The sequence below is a fragment of the Lynx canadensis genome, chromosome B2 (assembly GCF_007474595.2).
Source record: "Lynx canadensis isolate LIC74 chromosome B2, mLynCan4.pri.v2, whole genome shotgun sequence".
In the NCBI taxonomy this organism is placed as follows: Eukaryota; Metazoa; Chordata; class Mammalia; order Carnivora; family Felidae; genus Lynx; species Lynx canadensis.
The window spans coordinates 68241880-68264597 of record NC_044307.1 but is presented as its reverse complement, the minus strand read 5'-3'; the positions used below and the strand labels follow the sequence as shown (position 1 = coordinate 68264597).

At 35.9% G+C, this 22718-nt stretch overlaps 1 protein-coding gene across 1 annotated transcript in view; it reads left to right on the top strand.

The window, feature by feature from the left end:
- The window catches only part of TMEM30A (transmembrane protein 30A), a 39294-nt gene extending 17970 nt beyond the window's left edge, over nt 1–21324 (top strand). The window contains 6 exon segments of the mRNA XM_030315855.1: nt 6222–6329; nt 8934–9041; nt 13955–14042; nt 15176–15319; nt 15981–16187; nt 18641–21324. Of these exon segments, the coding sequence (XP_030171715.1) occupies nt 6222–6329; nt 8934–9041; nt 13955–14042; nt 15176–15319; nt 15981–16187; nt 18641–18834 (849 nt within the window). The 3' untranslated portion in view covers nt 18835–21324.
- Nucleotides 21325–22718: the final 1394 nt, after the last annotated feature.

Genomic DNA, 22718 nt, shown 5'->3' with positions numbered 1-22718 from the left:
TAATATTCAGCAATTATTCTTGGTTCCAATAAAATGTTCAGTTTTAATATACTGTAGTATAATTGATTAGATTTAACATTCTATCATATTATGTTTGTTCAAATAAATAAATAATGTATACCCTTGGTTAGTCACAGCTAATGATCCTTCTTTCCTACTTTGTCCTAGAAACTAATTTGAAAGAGTGATTTGAGAGGATTTTGTTCAAAGGCATACAAAATGGTAGTAGGCCCAGCTGGCAACTTTTTTTTTTTAAATCCTTAAATTAGTCTTAAAAAAGAGAGAAAGTGTGTGGAGATTTTTTAAAATAAAAATTTGAAAAAAAATTAATGAAGTTTAATACAGATTTTAAAATATAGTTCTGTCTTGGGGCACCTGGGTGGCTCAGTCGGTTGAGTGACCGACTTCGGCTCAAGTCATGATCTCACGGTTTGTGAGTTCGAGCCCTGCATCAGGCTCTGTGCTGACAGCTCAGAGCCTGGAGCCTGCTTCTGATTCTGTGTCTCCCTCTCTCTCTGCCCCTCCCCCACTCATGCTTTGTCTCTCTCTCTCTCTCTCTCTCTCTGTCTCAGAAATAAATAAACATTAAAAAAATAAAATAAAATAAAATACAGTTCTGTCTTCTAAATGGTCTCATCTTTTCAGTATCATAAAACTTGGCTTTCAGTGGAATATTGTGCATGTAGAGGCCCTGAATGAAAGGTTGTGGCCCAATAGGTCTAGTGCTAAATTACATATGCTTTGCCTCTTTTCATTTAGGAGACCTGTGTTTTTAGCTGTGTTTTAGCTTATGTGCCTAACTTTTCCTAGATATTTGCAGTGAATAAAAATTTTCTTGGGGCACCTGGGTGGCTCAGTTGGTTAAGCGTCCGACTTCAGCTCAGGTCACGATCTCGCGGTCTGTGGGTTCGAGCCCTGCGTCGGGCTCTGGGCTGATGGCCCAGAGCCTGGAGCCTGCTTCTGATTCTGTGTCTGCCTCTCTCTCTGCCCCTTCCCCGTTCATGCTCTGTCTCTCTCTGTCTCAAAAAAAAATAAACGTTAAAAAAAAATTTTTTTTTAATTAAAAAAAAATTTTCTCTAAACAAAGTTTTGTTAGTAAACAAATAAGCTTGATGGAGAACATTTCAATATCAGAATTTGACAAAACCAAGATGAAGCAGTTTTGTGTTTTTTGAAAAGCAGTCAGATGTTGCAATTAGATGCTGGCTCTATTTTCTATATATTGCTTTTAACCTTTTTTCCAATTATAAAGAAAAAATGAACATCCATATGTAAAGTTTAAACGTTCAGTTTCAGAAATAAAAATTAAACGGCTATTTTTGTACTTTACTGAGGTAAATTAAATTCTTATTTATCGAAAGAGTGAGAGCACAAGCCACAGACTAGGAAAACAATTTTTTTTTTTTAAACGTTTATTTATTTTTGGGACAGAGAGAGACAGAGCATGAACGGGGGAGGGGCAGAGAGAGAGGGAGACACAGAATCGGAAACAGGCTCCAGGCTCTGAGCCATCAGCCCAGAGCCCGACACGGGGCTCGAACTCCCGGACCGCGAGATCGTGACCTGGCTGAAGTCGGACGCTTAACCGACTGCGCCACCCAGGCGCCCCAGGAAAACAATTTTTTAAAGATATATTTGACAAAGGACTATTATCCAAAATATGCAAGGAACTCTTAATATTTAGCAATAAGAAAATGGAAAACTCAATTAAAAAATGAGCAAAGACCTGAAGAGATATCTCACCCAGGAAAGTATACAATATCTTAACTTGGGCTCTTATGACAAGATACCATAGACTAGGTGGCTGAAACAACAGATAATTATTTCTCACAGTCCTTGAAGCAGGGAAGTCCTAGATCATGGTGCTGGTAGGTTCATTTTCTGGTGAGAACCCTCATTCTGGCTGGCAGAATGTCACTTTCTTGCTATGTCCTTACAAGGGCAGAGAGAGAGTTCTAGTCTCTCTTCCTCTTTTTATTAAAGACACTAATCCTGTCATAGGGACCCCACCCTAAAACCCTCATCTAAACATAATTACCTCCCAAAGGCTCACCTCCAAATGCCATCATAATTGGAGGTTAGGACTTCACAGTACAAATTTTGGAAGGGATAAATTCAGTTCATACATTCCACCCTTGTGCTCCTCAAGTTCATGTTTTTCTTGTATGCAAAATATACTTTGATTCCATCCCAACAGTCCCCCAAAGTCTCAGCTCATTCCAGCATCAACTCTAACGTCTCATCTAAATATCAGTTCAGTCAGATATGGGTGACACTTCAGTTTCATTCATTCTGAGGCAAAATTTCTCTCCAACTGTGAACCTATTTAACCAGATGAGAAGTTTGTGCTTCCAAAATACAGTAGAGGAACTGATAGGGCATAGATATTCTTATATGGAAGGGGAGAAAATGAGAGGAAAAAAGGGGTTACAAGTTCTAAGCACATCTTCAAAACCTAGCAAGGCAAATACCATTAGATTTTAAGGCTCAAGTGTAATCCTCTGGTTTGATGCTCTGCCTTCAGGATCCACCAGGCTGTCAGTCTTGCTGCAAGGCTCTTTCTTGGCTGCTGCCATCTGGCCTGTTGAACCCTTTTTCATCTTTGAACTGAGGATGAAGTCCTGATGGTCTCTGAGTCATCTTTGGGGTAGTTCTTCCCTTGTTTTGAAGAATAATAGCACATGTTTCCAGTGAATTGGTTCTATCGATCAGTCCGGTAGGATCTAAGAAGTCCCACAGCCCTCTTCATTTTGTCCCGACTCTTTCCTCTTTGGTTCAAACTGGTATCATTTCTGCTGGCGTGGCTGCTTACGTCCATGGTTCACACCCACACTAACAGCTTTACCTAGTGGTTGTTCAGCCACACCCATAATATTCTCTTCAGTACAACATTTCTCATTTTTTGCAACGTGGATAGCCTTGAGAATCTCCCAAATCTTTTAAGTTTTGGTCCCTTTTTGCTTAACATTATTTCAGCTTGATTCATTTCTCCCTTCTTGCATTTAACTATATGCAGTCAGGTGGAACCAGGCCACTCCTTCAACACTTTGCCTAGAAATCTTCTAACTAAATATCCAGTTTCATCTCTCACAAAATACCCTTCCACAAAACACTAGAACACAGTTTAGCCAAGTTCTCTGCCACGTCATAATAAGGATCACTTTTTTTTTTCCATTGCCAAGTAACATGTTCCTTGTTCCTGTCTGAGACCTCATCAGAATGGCTTTTACCATCTATTATTTTGACCAGTATTCTGTTCATGATTATTTATGCATTCTCTTAGAGGATGGTAGCTTTCTTTCTGACTCTTCAGATTTTTCTGAGGTCTCAGCAGAATTACTCTTAATGTCTATATTCTTAGCATCGATCTCCAGTTTCTTGCAGCCTCTACCCTTTATACAGGTCCAAAGCCACTTCTTTGTAGGTATTTGTTATAGCAGCACCCCACCTTTCAGTACCAAACTCTGTTTTAGCTTGGACTGCTGCAAAAACAAACAAATAAAAATAAACCAAAACCCCAAAAAACGAACAAAAAACACAGACCAGGTGGCTTAACCAACAGACATTAATTTCTTATGGTTTTGGAGTCTGGGGAGTCTAAGATCAAGGTACTGGTAGATTCAGTTCCTGGTAAGGACCCTCTTCCTGACTTTGCAGATGCTGCCTTTTCAATTTGTTCTTACAGGACAGAGAGAGAAAGAGAGCTCTGGTCTCTGCTTATAAGGACACTAATCCCATCATGGGGGCCCTACTTTCATGACATCATCTAAACCTGATTATCTTCCAGTGGTCCCACCTCCAAATATAATCACATTTAAAATTAGTGCCTCAGGGGCGCCTGGGTGGCGCAGTTGGTTAAGCGTCCGACTTCAGCCAGGTCACGATCTCGCGGTCCGTGAGTTCGAGCCCCGCGTCGGGCTCTGGGCTGATGGCTCGGAGCCTGGAGCCTGTTTCCGATTCTGTGTCTCCCTCTCTCTGCCCCTCCCCCGTTCATGCTCTGTCTCTCTCTGTCCCAAAAATAAATAAAAGTTGAAAAAAAAATTAAAAAAAAAAAAAAAAGAAAATTAGTGCCTCAACATGTGAATTATGGGAGGATATATTTTGTCCTTAATGTACAGATGGCAAGTAGTATATGAAAGATAACATAACATCATTAGGGAATTGTAAATTAAAACGAGATACCACTGTACACCTATTAGAATGGTGAAAATCCAAAAAATTGACAGCAGCACATGCTGACAAGAATGTGGAGCAACAGGAACTCATTCACAGCTGGTGGGAACGCAAAATAATACAGATAGTTTGGCAGTCTTACAAAATGGAGTGTGCTCTTACCTTACAATCCAGCATCCCTACTCTGTTACTTACTCAAATTGGCTGAAAACATAGGTTTACACAAAACCTGCACAAGGATGTTTATAGTAGATTTACTCATAATTGCCTAAACTTGGGGTGTCCTTTAGTTGGTGAATGGATAAATAATCTGTGGTGCATCCAGAAAATTGAATAATGTTCAAAACTAAGAAGAAATGTGCTGTTGAGCCATGAAAAGATATGGAGTAACCTTAAATGCATATTAAGTGAAAGGGGCCAATCCGAAAAGGTTACATACTGTGTGATTACACCTGTACGACATTCTGGAAAAGGCAAAACTGTGAAGACAGTAAAAAGATCAGCGGTTGCCAGTGGTTAGGGGAGGGAGGGGTGTATAGGTAGAGTACAGAGGATTCAACTCTGACACTAACCATTGTGAGCTAGCATCAGACTCCACAGGTGTAAGGGCATGGTTCTCAACAAAACCGCCACCACTTTAGACAACAGCTGCAAGTCAGGTCCCCAGGCTACCCACACTTCTGGTTAACTAGCACAAATCCGGGGGTTTCCTAAGACCTCCCCTCCCAACACACACACACACACACACACACACACACACACACACACACAACTGTCCTTCTGATGTCAGTTGCAAGTTTAGAGGTCTCCAGGCCATCTGCACTTGACTATAAATCTGGGGTTCTTATGACCCTTCTCAGATTCAATAATTTGTCTGAATGACTCAATTTGAGAAAAGTGCTATACTTAGGATTGCAGTCTTACTGTAAACAACATAAATTAGGGCTAGCTAAATGAAGACACATTGGTTGAGGTCTGGGACGATCCTGAAAGAAGAATCTTTTGCCTTTCTATGGAATCAGGGCACATCACACTCTCTTGGCACATCAATGGGTTAACCAACCAGGAAGCTCCCCTGTGCTTCCATTTCCAGAGTTTTTATTGACATTTCATGGCCAGGCATGATTGATTAAACATTAGCCCACATGATTGAACTAAATTGCTATCCTTCTCCCTCTTCCCAGAGGTCAGGCTGGGCCAAAGTCCCTAACCACATGCAGTCTTTCTGGTGACCAGCCCCCATCTTGAGCCATCTCTTTAGCACAAACTCTAGTGTGTCAATCAAGAGGCTTATCGAAAACAAGTATACTCCTGTCATTCAGGAAATTCCAAGGGTTTTAGAAGCTCCCTGCCAGAAAACCAGGACGCAGACAACACAAATTCTTTATTTTACAACACCAAGTTTTTTTGTTTTTGTTTTTTTTGAAAATGTACCATGGAAAGCTGAGGTGACTGAAAAGTATTGAAGATGGGAAGATTTGAGAGCAATGATTGGTTTACTGATCTCTGTATCAGTTTGGTATTTTAATTGTTTAGACTTTATATAGCAGTGTAAATCTTTATACATCATGTAGTTAGAATTTTATATCTGGGACGCCTGGATAGCTTGGTCGGTTGAGCGTCTGACTTTGGCTCAGGTCATGATCTCTCCTCTTGTGAGTTCGAACCCCACATCTGGAGCCTGTTTCAGATTCTGTCTCCCTCTCTCTCTGCCTTTCCTCCACTCATTCTCTTTCTCTCTCTCTCTCAAAAATAAATAAACATTAAAAAAATTTTTTTAAAGAATTTTATATCTGATTTTATGTAGAACTATATTTCTCTTGGTAAAAAGGAGAGACAAATTTAGGAAAGATGAGCCAGTAGAATAATATAGGACCCTTTCCAGTTTTTATTACCTTACTTTGTCAATATAAACAGATACCTTAAAAACAACTTTTTTCTGTACTATAAGTTGTTTCATTGGACTCATTTTTCCTTTGAATAGCAATTTATTTCAGAGTGTATCCACTTTCTTCAAGGGAGTGCTTACTTACATTTTTCTCTTACAGATTGATTATACCGGAACAGACCCTTCCAGTCCCTGCAATAAATGTTTGTCTCCGAATGTGACACCTTGTATTTGTACCATTAACTTCACACTGGAACAGTCATTTGAGGTCAGTATTCCCAATGTGTTAGAAAAGCCTGCTTTAAAAAATACTTCATTAAAAATTTTTTACTAGTTATTTCATTTTTTTGTAATCACTTTCATTTTTTGAAGTACATACACTTTTGAGCAAGATTGTTTTGTTTGGCTATTGCATTATGCTCTCTGGTAATTAAATATATGTATTTATTTAAGTAGTCAAGTTAGTACTTTATAAACTAAATTTAAAATATTTTATCTTTTCACTGGAAAATTTTATTACTATACAAATCAAGGCTTTATCATGTTTATATCAAATAGTTTAACCTACTTTTAATTCTAAAGCAAGTTTTACTTTAGAACATTTACTAATTCATTCATCATTTAATTGTATTATTTTCTATCCGATATGAATTACCAGAAATGCAAACACTTAGTGAAACCTTATTGATCTTTTATGTCTTGATAAGCAGTTAGAACACTGTGTGTGTGTGTGTGTGTGTGTGTGTGTGTGTGTGTAGTTGTCAGTGTGTATTTTGTTTTCATACCTATCTGTCATTGGAAATTGAGCAGATGCTATAAAAGACATGAAGATTTAGAATAGGCATTATACGACCAGTTTGGGCTTTCCTTTACCTAAAAATTGAGCTTAAAAAATTATTGTTTTATTCTTCAGGGAGCCAAACTACTTTAATACATGTCAACTTTTTAGATTTTTTCACACTTAAAATATTTTTAAAGGCCTCGGTGACTTTTATAGTCTCTGGTAGATGGTTGCCATCTAGTGGTTGTAGATGCTCTTGCACTGAGATAAAGGATAATAACACTATCTTAAAAAACATGAAAATAAATTTGGGAGAAGACAGTAATTTAATTATTTTACTATGTTTCAGCAGAAATAACATATGAATTTAATTTCTTTTTAATGTTTTGTTTTATTTTTGAGAGAGACAGAGAGTGTGAGCGGGGGAGGGGCAGAGAGACAGAGGAAGACACAGAATCGGAAGCTGGCTCCAGACATTGAGCGTGTCTGCACAGAGCCTGACGTGGGGCTCGAACCCACGAACTGTGAGATCATGACCAGAGCCGAAGTCAGATGCTTAACCAACTGAGCCACCCAGGCGCCCCCATATAAATTTAAAACATCATAAAAATTCTATTCTTTTTCACTGTGATGAAGAAAACTGTAAAGATAGGTGCATTAAGTTCTGCTTTTGTCAAAACAGACAGAATTAAGGAGATAAAACAGACTTGTAATGATTAGTAGTTTCAGTAGTTTCTGTCCCCATCCAAAAACACTTATTTCAGAGCTTCTCTTTCTGAAAAGTGCATTCTTTTGTGGGCTCTGTGTCCCTTCACAAGACCAAACTTTGAATTGGATTAACGGCCTTTTCAAAGTTATTTTGTCTTAGTATTCATTGAAAGGATTTCTTTTTCAGTTTATAAGTTGAATTTACTATACTGTTTCTTAGTTGAGATATTTTTAAGCATATTCTTTGTTTCTGTGATATTTTTGATAACCAAAAAAAAAGTTTTTATGTATATAAACATTTTCTCTATACAGGGTGGGAAAGTTTGCATAATCTGACATTTGAAAATCAAATTTTAAATAAATAATTGTGTATGTGAAAATAGCAAATCAAATAAAGCATACTTGAAATGTTATTGAATTTTTTTTAATTGAGTTACTTTTGATTATAGACTATGGAGGTGGCAACCAGAAATGAGAAAATAGCTTACTGTTTCTGCTACCTCCTATATATAACCCTAAGTCATTCAAGATGGTTTTGTGGTACCTTCTCAACAATTGTAGTGTATATAGATTACCCTTCTTTCACAAGTTATTCCAATTGGCTCCTCCAGCTATATTGAAGTATTTTTTTATTGTTACACATTGACTCATTATCTTCGATACTTTACTAATTGTTAATTTATTAATTACTTATATTATGTGTAGTATCTTGTTGAGAAATATATTATGTCTCAATTCAAGTTCAGAATTTACTTGGGCAATAAATAAAAGTTGACCATTGTCCCTTTGAAAAATTGACTCTGGGGGGCGCCTGGGTGACTCAGTTGAGCGTCCCACTTTGGCTCAGGTCATGATCTCATGGTTCGTGGGTTCGAGCCCTGCGATGGGCTCTGTGCTGACAGTGCGGAGCCTGGAGCCTGCTTCGGATTCTGTGTCTCCCTCCATCTCTGCCTCTCCCCCTCTTGTACTCTGTGTGTGTGTGTGTCTCTCTCTCAAAAATAAATGAACATTAAAAAAATTTTATAAGAAAAAAATGAAAAGTTGACTCTGGGTGAAAACCAATCTGAATTGTAAAAAATTTGAAGCTGAAAGTAGAGAATAGGCTAATAGGTTCCCTGAGGTATTTTTTTTAATGCAGATAGTACTTCTTTGAAGTCTTTAAGGATATTTTCAAAGTTTACTCTTCGATTTTTGTACCATACCTTCTTTAACTTTGTTTACAATTTGTACTGCTTTAGATTGTTAAGGATTGGTAGGGTTCACTTTTAAGTTACCACAAATTCTCAACTAATATAGTCCAAATGACATAGCCTTTAAGTATGCATGAAACAAGTTTATACTTAATAGTTTCATATGAAAATTGTTTCCCTTCTCTTTCTCTAGGGTAATGTGTTTATGTATTATGGACTGTCTAATTTCTATCAAAACCATCGTCGTTATGTGAAATCTCGAGATGACAGTCAGCTAAATGGAGATGCTAGTGCTTTGCTTGTAAGTAAAATGATGAAATATGAAAATGTGATAGATGTAAATAAGAATGTGTAATAATTATTCAATTAAAAATGTTAAATTTAATAATGTTAGGATGAAATTAAAGTGTTACTTGTCATTTATACTTGTTTAGTGAGGGTTTTTAGTTAAAATTTTTTTTTGCCTGGAATTTGCACAGATTAATGATTTCTTACAATTTCTTACTACCTGCTTCTTTCTAGTAGTGTCATTGGATTTTTGCTTTATTAATCTGTAATGGAATTTTGATGAGTCTAGTATTCTGGGTATATAATTGGTTCTTTTTTGAGTTTGTTCATTACTGTTATACTCGGTAAGAATGTATAAATAAACTACTTTTAGTTTCTGAGGTTATGTTTTAGAATTGAACATGTATGCTGTCTGTTTTTTAACTTGTGGTAAGCCTGAGTAGTAAAGTTCAAAGGATGGGTTACCGAAAAATTGTCTGAGAACCTTTTTGAAAATACAGATTCCAGACTTCTAAGTGTAGTAAACCAGTCTCTGCAGGGGTGGAGCTCTAAGATATCTTTTTAACAAGCTTCCCTTCTGATGCCCAGCCTTATTTGGGCTAGAGGATCTTAGTTTCCTGACTGTTGTTAAACTTTTCATAGTGGTGGGTGGTGCCCAAGTATTTTATGTAATTGTTGCTAATATAGCAAATCTTCAGAGTTCCAGAGCTATTGAGGATTTCTTAGAAACAGTGAATCTCAGGGTGCCTGGGTGGCTCAGTCGGTTGAGCATCGGACTTTGGCTCAGATCATGATGTCACGGTGGGTTTGAGCCCCGCATCAGGCTCTGTGCTGACAGCTCGGAGCCTGGAGCCTGCTTTGGATTCTGTGCCTCCCTCTCTCTGCCCCTCCCTTGCTCACGCTCTGTCTCTCTCTGTCTCTCAGAAAAAAATAAACATTGAAAAAAAAAATTAAGACAAAAAAGAAACAGTGAATCTCTTAGAATGCAATTTAAGACTATATTGTAACCAGAATAGTCCTGTGACCATATAGCTGCTCTAGGTTATCTTTACTGGTTTTATTGTTGGTCCCTGATGTTTGAGATCTTAAGAAATAGTGAATCTATTGAAAGATTCTGGTTAAGTGTGCAATATTCTGCAATCCATGTGGGATTAGGACTCAAATCCAGAGAAGATGGTGTTCTGTGAGACACACCAGGTTCTTGGTCCTTTCTGAATTTGTTGATTGGGATTATGAATTGGGTGTGTTCAGAGACCCAGAAAATGGGGATTGATTTATAGTTTATAGTTTTTTTAAAATTTAGATACACCCTGTCTTTAGTGAGGGCAAAAGAAGTGGAGACTGATTCTTTTCTTACAGGCTTCAAGCAAAGCTTTTAGAGTACACTAGGAATTGATGAATTTTTTTCTGTAAAGGGCCAGACAGTAAATATTTTGCATTTTGTGGGTCTTACAGTCTCTTGATACAGCTACCCCCTTCCACCACTGTAGAATGAAAGTAGCCATAGATAGTACTTACAATGAATGGGTGTAGTGTAGCTGTGTTCTAGTAAAACTTTATTTGTAAAAACAGGTGGTGGGCTGGATTTGTCCTGCAGTCTATCATTTATTGATCCCTGAGCTAGATCAAAATACATGATTTTAAAACCAGGTGGCTTTCAAAAATTTTAAAGATTTTAAGAGTGGACAGATTGAAGTCCAAGTTACTTAATATTATATGTAAGATCCTTCACAATCTGCTACCAACCTGCTATTCTAGCCTCATTGTTTCATACTCTTTTTTTAAAAAAAATATAATTTATTGTCAAATTGGTTTCCATACAACACCCAGTGCTCATCCCAACAAGTGCCTTCCTCCCTGCCCATCACCCACTTTCCCCTCTCCCCCACCCCCATCTACCCTTGGTTTGTTCTCAGTCCTTAAGAGTCTCTTATGGTTTGCTTCCCTCCCTCTCTAACTTTTTTTTTTTCCCGTCCCCTCCCCCATGGTCTTCTGTTACGTTTCTCAAGATCCACATATGAGTGATCTGGCTTATTTCACCTGGCTTATTTCATTTAGCATAATACCCTCCAGTTCCATCCACGTTGCTGCAAATGGCCAGATTTCATTCTTTCTCATTGCCAAGTAGTATTCCATTGTATATATAAACCACATCTTCTTTATCCATTTGTCAGTTGATGGACATTTAGGGTCTTTCCATAATTTGGCTATTGTTGGAAGTGCTGCTATAAACATTGGGGTACAAGTGCCCCTATGCATCAGCACTCCTGTATCCTTTGGGTAGATTCCTAGCAGTGCTATTGCTAGGCCATAGGGTAGCTCTATTTTTAATTTTTTGAGGAACCTGGTGCAGCCGCTCATACTCTGTCTTTAACGTACCTATGACCTGACTGCCCTGGGCAATGTAAGCTGCTCCCTAACCATTCCTGGGACCAAGTAATCTGCCATTTTACATTTTATTTGCCTAGGATGCTGGTTTAACTCTTCCCCTGGAGGCCCTCTCATCTGGAGGCCTGCTATTGTCTTTAGTGCCCTTTGATACAAAATAACTTCTTTACATATTTAGTTCATTCATACCTTATCCCAAGTCACTTCTCACCTTGCTTAACAAACTCCACATCATTCATTCCAAACTCTCTCCACATCATTTGTTCTGGCCCTACTTTGAGGTCATTTTCTACATAGTCACTATAGTGATCTTTTAAAAAAAAAAAATGTAAATGCCACTTTCTGTTTAAAATTTTTCAGTGGTCTACTAGCACTTGGAGTAAATCTCAGGATGACCTGAACTATGCATAATTCTCCAGTGTCATGTCATTCTCCTTGTTCCCATACTCTAACTACATTTACCTTTTACCTTCTCAGAAATATCCAGTTTTTTCTCAATGGCATGTATTATTCTCTGCTTAAAACCCTCTTCTGCCTGCTTCTCACATGCTTGTCTCCTTTAGGTCTTAACTTACATGATACCACCTCCAGAGCCAACTTTTCCTTATCATAGATTCCAAAGTAATTTATTTTGCCATCCCCCATAATCACTTGCACACTATTTTCATAACACTTACTGTAATTTGTAATTATATATTTAGTTATTTGTCTTCTGTTTTCTCAGCTACACTGTAAGCTCATGAGGGCAGGGAGCATGACTTTCTTTAACCACCATATGCCAAACACCTTGCCAGAGCTTAGCACATGGAAGACATTTATAAATATATGTTGAACGAATATAGACACATATATTGGCACCTTCATCATGACTCTTATTTCATATAATAATTGGTTGTGTATGGATCTATTTCCTCTGTTACACTGTGACTTTATTATTTAAAAAATTTTTTTCTGTTTCTAGCACCTTGCATGGTACATGATATATTAGGTACTCATTACATGGCTTTCCTAAGCCAGTTACTGCAAAGTATCTAGCATTCAGTACCTGATGCATAGGTAGTAAATAATATTTTCCTTTCTTTTAAAACTTACTGAAGAATTTAGTGACTAGGATATATTTTTCCTTCTGAGAGTTTATTTATATTTAAAACTTTTTTTTTTTTGAAATCGCAGTGTTCATCAAAACATTCCAGTAGTCATAAGCCAGTTATATACTGTCTGTCTTCAAGGTCTCAGTGTACTAACTTTATAAATCTAGATGGCTTAGGGAACAGAAAGCTGAGAAGTCAGATATTAAAGAGACTTAATGAGATCCCTGCCACATGTTTCTTTAGCCTTTTTTTTCCATGCAGGCAGTTCTTTATCCAGTCTAGACACAGAGAATGTTGGATACAAGCCAGTGTTGGTTGGTAATAGAATAGCCCTAAAAGGACTAACTAGGGTCTAGTTAATTTCCAATCAAGAATATCTTAGTCTGTTTTGTTTTATTTTATTTTATTATTTATTTATTTTTAATTTTTTTTTTAAATTTTTTTTTTTTCAACGTTTATTTATTTTTGGGACAGAGAGAGAGCATGAACGGGGGAGGGGCAGAGAGAGAGGGAGACACAGAATCGGAAACAGGCTCCAGGCTCTGAGCCATCAGCCCAGAGCCCGACGCGGGGCTCAAACTCACAGACCGCGAGATCGTGACCTGGCTGAAGTCGGACGCTTAACCGACTGCGCCACCCAGGCGCCCCTATTTATTTTTAATTTTTTTATGTGTTTTGAGACATGGCTTACTGTAGCTTCGGAGTTTCAGAACAACCCGGACATATACCTAATCTCAGACTTGGTAGAATCTCTGGTTTAATCCTGCAACTGCTACATCTCCTTGAAATCTTCAGTAGGGACTAAGTCAAAACATTTTTGTTATCCTAGTATCTGGATGCACAATTTAAAGAAGAGCGGTATATTCTAGGAATGAATCTACCTTAGCCCCCTTCCATCCCTCCCTCCTTCCCTCCTTCCTTCCTTTGACATGGGACCATGGGATTAACCTAGAATTACACAATTTGAGATTATCTAGTTGAACATGTTCATTTTGTGAGGCCCAGGGAAACCAAGGAACTTGCCCAAAGGCACATAGTAGTATATAGCTGGACCTAGAGCCTCCAGTCTACTTTTGGTTTAAGATTGACAACAGACTGCTTGTTAATTTTTCTTGCACAGAAAACTCCTTGTGGTATGATTTTTGTGTTGATATGAAAGTTTTTAAAAAGTCAGTTTGATATATGCATGTATGACAAAATATATGCAAGGAAGGGTTACATTATAAAGGTAATACAATTATTACCTTTATGTAAGGTAATTATGTTAAGAAATAATTTGAGTATTTAAATGTGATGTTATTTATAGTCTTTACAATACAGATCTATTCTGCATGCATTGCAGGTGAGACACGTAGGGATTGAATTTTTAATCAGTAAGTATGGCTAGCTCATAGTTCTCCTGGAGGCCTGTGTAATAATTTTTTCTTCTTTTCCTTTCAAACATCAGAATCCCAGTAAAGAATGTGAGCCTTATCGAAGAAACGAAGACAAACCAATTGCTCCTTGTGGAGCTATTGCCAACAGCATGTTTAATGGTATGATATAGTTATAAACAAAAGATACGGATTATAAATATATATAATTACAAAACTTTGTATAATTTATTGATACTGATTTGGTAGTCTAGTAAACATGAATGAAATTGAAAAATTCAGCAACTTTAAAATAAATATATCAACTAGTTACTCAATGGAATGTCATAATGACTTGGGACTTTTTTGAGAATTCTTATACTTTAAGAATGAATTCTCTCTCTGGGAAGAAAGGAACGGAGACATTCTGCTAACTTTCACATTTCATATATGATAAAATAAAAGCCAGGCTGCCTTTTCCACCAACTTCAAATATTTATACCATTACAAAGGAGCTATAGTTGATCTTTTAGGGCAGCACTGTCTGATACAAATATAATGTAAACCATCATTGTGAGACATGTATATATAATTTAAAATTTTATAATAGGCACATTAAAAAACACTAAATAGAAACAAGTAAAATTGCTTTTGCTAATATACTTTATTGAACCCAATATGCCCCAAATATTATTACCTTCCTACTGTATAAATTGTGTTCAGTATATAAAATATGAGTGAGATATTTTATATTCTTTTTTTAATTTAAATTCAAGTTAAGGAGATACTTTATATTCTGTTTTTTTTGTACTGAGTTTTTAATTTCTGAAATGTATTGTTTCAAAAATATAATAATATATTATTACAAAACATATTCATTTGGACCAGCCATAATGTCAATGGCTCTGTGGCCATGTAGCTAGTGGCTACCATATTGCACAGTGCAGATAGAGAAATGGATAAGCCAGAAACTATTTAGGAGTGCATTTTTTAAAGAAAAGGAAGAGAAGCAGATTTACCCTGCAAATTATTTTATTTGGGTTAATACTAAAACATTTCGCCTTATCATATACCAGCTAGCCATATAGGAGAAGTGACCTATAACTATATTGAGGGAAGAGAAGTCCATCTAGGATTATAAAGTTACCATAGATAATTCACATATAAGTAGTCAAGAGGAAATATATGTCATATGCCTGCTTACCTGGTTATAACCCCTTTTGGGAGCAGATACCAGATCCTTATTTCTGAGAGTATAGTAGATCCTATGGATATTCAATAGATACTTAGCAATTTTTTCTTTTTTGTGTGTTTAGATACATTAGAATTGTTTCTGGTTGGCAATGAATCTCATCCTACACCTATTCCTTTGAAAAAGAAAGGTATTGCTTGGTGGACAGATAAAAATGTAAAATTCAGAAATCCCCCTGGAGGAGAAAGTCTAGAAGAACGATTTAAAGGTAAAATTTACTAATATTTCTTTCAAATATGATATAAGCAAGGAGTTTTAATGAAGTACCTAAAATTTTCTATCTTTAGAATCTTAAAAACTTTTATGCTTTTTTAAAAACAGCAACTTTTCTTAACTTCATACCAAGTTAGGTAAAATATGTAGGATGTTCTAATGTACTGAAATTCTAAAGGAAATGTGCATGTACATTTAATCTTGAATTTTTCTGGTATTTTCTTATAAGCATTTCAGCCATTGTCTTTACAAATTGCAGGCAAGTTTCTTTTAAACAAGACCCAATTTTTTATTATAATTATAAATTTAAATTTAGTTTTGATTCTGTACCTCCTAAATTTTGCAATGTAATGTTTTTTGCCATTATATCTTTGCATTAAATCATCTGCCTTTTGGTATGTACCTCATAGCGTACTTTTAGTATTTTCTTAATGGAGATAGCCATCAAATCTTTGTAATTACTTGTTATTACATGAGGAATTGGTTTGTCTCTAGATTTCAAGACTTTCTTGGAATATGCATATGTTTATACCTTTGAAAATAGGAAAAATATTCAGATTGTGTATTGCATATCTTTGTTTTGAGTGTGAATTTTCAGTGAAACTCCTAATAGAATTGAATATTTTGTCCCCTCACCCTTCTCTTCTTTTTTTAAGATACAACAAAGCCAGTAAACTGGGTTAAACCAGTGTACATGCTGGATTCTGAACCAGATAATAATGGGTTCATAAATGAGGATTTTATTGTTTGGATGCGAACTGCAGCATTACCTACTTTTCGTAAGTTATATCGTCTAATAGAGCGGAAAAGTGATTTACATCCAACATTGCCAGCTGGACGATACTATTTGAATATCACATACAGTATCCTTTTTTGGCCATGTGCACAGATTCATAGAATTTGAAAAGAGAGAGAGTATAGTTTAGTCTTATCTCATTTATGTGACATGCTATTCTGTGTTTTAGTTTTGATCTCATTTTTGTAAGAGTATGTGTGTATACATATGAGAGGGTATCTTTTCACTTATATCTTCCAGAAGTCTTAAATTTTTATAAACTTTGTACTAGGATTCAGGCATATTACTTGGTAAAATTATTTAAGATGCTGGTGGTAGATTTATTAATATGCTAGATATTTCTACAATGGAAATTGTAATTGAGCTTAATGCAAAGGCCAGTGAACAAAACTGATGCTAAATTAGCATTCAGCTTATTTAGATATATGTATCTATATATACTTTTATATATTCTTTAGATATTAAGAATCAGTGAATGTTAGTTCACATCAATATAATTGTTTGTAACTATTATGTTCATAGTACCAAAACACTTTTATCATTAGCTGTATTATTTTACGTTAATAATTCAGGTGTACTTTTCCGTGCTGATAAATATAATTTATTTCATTCTGATTATATGTCAACATTGTACCAAGTACTGTTCATGCATTATTTTATTTTATTTGAAGCATTATGAGATGAGTATCATCATCTCCATGTGTGTAGCCACGTATATAGGAACATAGAGCATTTAAGTAACTTACCCAAGGTTATGCAGATAATAAGTAGAAGAGTTGGGGTTCCCAATCAAGCTATTGACTCCAAAGGCCATGACTTTACCATCTGCCACTACTACAGGCCGCATCCCTAGATAGTTCACTCAAGTAATCAGACCAAGCCATAGCCATATTGGCGTGGTTACAAAGTCTTCCTTAGCTGACAATAATGGGACACTACCCTTTATTCTAAACAAAGTCCTTACATCTTTTAATCTGTAGCCCATTGCTTACATATATCATGAATGAAAATTTTCTCAAATATTAGCATTTGAATGTTTGCTAATGCTTTGCATTTTTGATTTTTCATAATCCAAATGAGCTATTAAAACTAAATATAGTTTTAGTTTTATAATGTATTAGTGAATGGTTAACAGACCTAATTTCAAAACAAATGTCTTCTTGGATCCTTAGCCTCTTAATTTTGCACCTGAGTATGCAACTGAATATGACCTGATAATGACAGACTAAAAGTAGCCACGTTTTGGAAACGAGGCCCACATAGGAGCAATTATCCTGAGGCTAGTGCCAGAGTAGAAGGCAGCTCTGTTACAGCATCCAGAAGATCTAGTAAGGAGTAAGGGCAGATACCACCCTGTAGCCTAGAGCATAATTTAGGGAAGTCTTTGGAGTACTTAGTACTTTGTCTTAGTTAAGAGACTATTTGCATCCAAGGCACTGAGAAGAGAAATCGAAGAACGTAGGCTCTCAAAGACTGACGAGACAGGAATTTGGGTCTGCGAAGCATCAAGGGTAATTATAAAAATGAGGTATCAAGTGGGAACTAGACACCAGAATTAAGACAGAAGCCCATTTTGGGGGGTTGGGATACAGAGAGGCTAGCATGAGTGATTTGATAGTTTGTCTCCCAGAGTGTTATATTAGTTAGAACTCTTATTATAATCATTCCTGCTTCAGGTTTAGGGTTGATTTAAGAAACTGGCAGAGTCTGCCATTTGGAGTAATAGGGCACATCCGTAGGGATGGGAAATTGCAGAGAAACAAATGGGGCCTAAACTTGATTCAAAAGATGTCTTTGAAAAGGTTGTAAACCTTTCACATAGGGATTTAGTTCTGTGTTCTCTGTTCTAATTCTTGCCAAAATCTTAGAATTGGTCCATGTAGATAGCTCATCCAATATACTGGTGTCCCATTTCTTAAATCTCTTTAACAGTTCACCCTTCATTTCTACTCTCTTTCAGCCATCACCTCTGCGTCACACTATGAGTTTTGTCATTGCTCCAAATCAACAAGTTAAAACTTCAATATCATACTCTTTGACCTTGTGCTCTGAGTCCTCTTGTATTCTCATAATTACTCTTTTATTACACATGCTCTTTGAGCTCACAGAGACCTCCAACCTCTTCATTCTTCCTTTTTCTTCTGGTCTGTCAGTCTTCTCTTCCTCTGTTGGTTTTATTGCTGTTCATCTGAAATATTTTTTTCACATTACATTTCTTTGTGGTCTTTTGCCCATTCTGTGTAATGAGAGTAAAAGTACCTGAGAAGCCATTTAACCCTTAAATTCGGTTGTTTTTGCTTGTAAACTATATTGGTTTTCACTACTAATGTTTAACTTGCTAAATCAGTGCTTCAAGGTAATAGTCATATAATTATGTTGTGGTTCGGAAAATGTGAGTAAGGTGCCTGTGTATCATAGAATTATAACAGTGAATTACAAGCAATTAAATGCCAAATTTTTAAGTTGTGTTTTAAAAATCAAGTAACTAGACATGGAAAAGCCTTCCTATACATTCTTCAGATTACCCTGTACACTCTTTTGATGGACGAAAACGGATGATCTTGAGCACTATTTCATGGATGGGAGGAAAAAATCCATTTTTGGGGATTGCTTACATCACTATTGGATCCATCTCCTTCCTTCTAGGAGTTGTACTGCTAGTAATCAATCATAAATATAGAAACAGTAGTAATACTGCTGACATTACCATTTAATTTTATATTCTGAAAACAGATTTACTGCATGTGCATCAAGGCCAGTCCTATTCAACCTAGCTTTCGAATGCTGATGTCTGGTTAGTATGTCATTTTTGAAGTTGGCACATAACTTTGGTTTTTTTAAAAAAAACAGTTTTTGTCCTTTGCTTCTTCCTTATGGATGTCTTATGGAACTATATGACGGGTATGAAACAAATTAACTATATAGATCATATCAACACTGTAACTGCTGAAATGGCATTCTAATGTTTGCTTTTTGTTGGGTCAGGCCATATGATGCATAGTCTCTCTTATGTGAAATGCATCTATTGCTTAAATATTTATGCTGTGTTGATAATATTATATTGATATGTGATGCTGTATATGTGTGCCTGTTGTGTGAAGAAAGGGATTACAAGATGTATGAATATAACACCTTGCTAACCTTGCAGGATTCAGAGTTACAAAAAAGATCTAAATCTAAATAAAACGCTTCATCATTTTCATGTGTCATGTGTAAAGGCTTAAAGTGCCATCTTTGTTGAGGTTGTTCAAGTATTCCATTTATCCAGTACAGTTCTTTGTCAAGTATAGCTTTGATTTGAAAGGACATGCTTACCTTGTCTAGCATAGGAATTAATGGTCATGGCTGAAGAGGTCAGATGGGTCTCAGGTGGGAGAATTTAAAATTCCTTTTTCCATTTGATTAAGATGTTGCAGTCAGGAACCCCAACTCACTTGATATGTTTTTACATGTGATCATTTCCCTTGAAGCTTATACTTCATAAGGGACAAAAGAATATAGGTGAGATGGGAACATTTCTTGGCAGACCTTCATCTTCTGCCAGATGTAAGTGTTCAGAGGAAACTGTTTTCATTCTTGTGGTATTTAACATTCAGAAATTTGCTTCAGCATTGGAAATACCTCAGGCTGTTTTTATTTTGCAGGTAAGTTTTGATTTAAGTACTAATGTTGTATTGCAGAAAATTTAGAAAACAGTGACTTTCATATTTCATTCAATTTTTGCATATAGGTCAAATATAGAGATGTATGCACATTCTCTTTGGTTAAGGTACCAATTATTTTGGTTGGTTTCTCCTAAGACACTTAAAAAATAAATTCTTTAAATTTCCTAATTAAATTCTGGAGATTTTGCAGTATGCACATGATAAATTATAATATATATGGTTGAAGTTACTTTATTTTCTATTAACTGGAATTATTTTAATATTCCTTATTGAATAAATGCTGTAATTTGTTTGCTATGGAACTTACTCTTGAATGTAAACTTACTTTTTCAACATGCATGAAAATGTATGTCTTAATCAGAGGTGGCTTAATTGCATAGAAATGGCTTTTCTTTTTTAACTAAAATAACTCCTATATTTGTATAGAAGAATGGCTGTTTATTCAGAGTTTGTGATGATTTTGTTCAGTTATATTTTAAATCAAAAGGTCTGGGTAATGTATCAGTTTTGATTAATATATGTTTTTTTTTTTAAAAAACAACAACAACAAAAAATAATGTAATGGTTAATAGAAATGTGCCACACTTCTTAAGTTTTGTATAACATGAAATTTAGTTAAAAGAACTTGTAATTCATAATTACTTTTAACTGGTAGAATATCACTTGCATGAGGTACTTAATGTATGATTATCCTGAAATTTCTGAGTGCATAGGGTATTCTTTGTCTAAAAATATTCTTTGTCTTGTCAGTCCTTCAGAATATTGTTATTTATTCTGACCATTGACCCTCTTTCACATGGCAGTTTATTTTCTGGGACACATCACTGGGAGAGAAGGTTTTTGCCAGTCTTCCCAGATTGAGTTTGTTTTGTTCAAGGAGGACTGCCGTCCTGCGTCTCTTTTTCTAATTAGGGGACCAAAGGTGCCACGAAAGAAAAGTTGAAGACCCTTCCAACACTTTCTCATCTGGGGTGAAGACAGAATCTTAAGATATATTTGGAGTTTTATCTATTTACAAGTTCATCGATGGCCTAATTTCCTTCCCGTCTCCTGCCGTTTGAACGCTAAGGGGTTCCTGTTACTAATTATGAAGAATGTGGAACATTCATATGGCCTCTGCGAAGCCTGGTGGGAAGGAAAAACGTTTCTTTTTTTATGGGGCTTATGCTCATCTTTTGGAAATATTAATGTCATATTCAACTTTTAGAGAATCATACTGCATTTTATTGCATTCAGGTTAAGTAGAAGGCATTGAAGAATGCATTGACTTACAGGAAGTATTTTGATATATGAAATTTCCCAGTTGAAGGAATTATTTAATATGTAAAAGCTAAGAAGTTTCATTGAAATCATAAGGCAGTTAAAAATGAATTGGTAAAAATAATTGTACTACCAAATGGAGAATTATTCAACCAAGAGGAGAGTTAAGTGAATATTTTTTGTTTATTGGTTAGTTATCAGTTTGTTTGTAACCTTGATTATATTTAAAGATAATGTTCTGTTAGTATGTTCTGTATTAATAAAAATGAACAAAATTAATTTTGCTATGTTCAAGTGTCTTGCTAAAATAATAATGCCTCAGTGTTGTTGTTAATGTTTAAGCACTAAATTTTAGCCCAAGGTCAATAAATCCCACGTTTTAACATTTCTATGTCTAGATTTGATTGCCATTATGGATATATATTAATCATTTTGACAGCATTAACTGCAAGGTTTGTATATATTACTTAGAAACATCTGTTCTTACCAGGAGGTGGTCATATTGTCACCTGAGTTATAGGTAGATGGGCTAAATTTGGTATTAGATCAAGGAAATGTCTAGTAAATAGAAAAGGAAGAAGTAAGGATGTAGAAGAAGTAGAGAAGTAAGGACAATGAAATAATGAAGAGGGTGGGGCATACAGGAAACGAAAAGCCAGACCAGGAAAGAGAACAGCTGACTGGAGGGTTAATGAATGCTCACCTTCTATCTTCATGGAAACAATGCCTTAGAATTCTTGTATCGTCCTTTGTTGGTTAAGGTGGAAAGTCTTCTTATTTATAAACATGTGTTTTTTGAAAGGAGGGGAGAGGCAGTAAAGGAGTGCTGTTTCAAGAGGAGTTTTGATGCATAAATGTTTGTTGTAGAGTTTGGATGATCTAAGGAAGTGTTTTAGAGCTTTTTTTTAGCCCATGCTCCATTCAATAAACATAAAAATCATATTTCCCCTAATGTCATTCGAAATTTCAAAATAAATATCATGTCTAAAATCAAATTGATCACGGTGACCTTATTTGATTTTATAGCTTTGTAAATAAATAAATTTATATTTTATCAAAGTAACGTGTATATACAGTTAAAAAAAAAAATCGACAAGGGGAGCCCGGGTGGCGCAGTCGGTTAAGCGTCCGACTTCAGCCAGGTCACGATCTCGCGGTCCGTGAGTTCGAGCCCCGCGTCAGGCTCTGGGCTGATGGCTCGGAGCCTGGAGCCTGTTTCCGATTCTGTGTCTCCCTCTCTCTCTGCCCCTCACCCGTTCATGCTCTGTCTCTCTCTGTCCCAAAAATAAATAAACGTTGAAAAAATAATAATAAATAAAAAAAAAATCGACAAGCCTTATGATGAAAACCAGTAGTCCCTGTCCCAACTTTCTTTAAGTCTTAGAGATAATCACTTTGAGTCCAAAAGTTATCTTTTGGCATTTGTTTTAGTGTATCTAAACAATATGCCTAGTCTGCTATTGCTTGATTTAATGGTTTTAGTCATCATTAATATCTTCTTGATAATGTTAACCTGCTGATTAAAGCTCTTTAACATACCTTTCCTTCTCCCATTATTATTACAGTTATATCATATTTGGGAAACACAGTAGCTATTATTACTTATGACTGTGGAGCAAAGCATTGCACCACGATTACATTTCACATCATTTTATTTATCCTAGAATTAATAA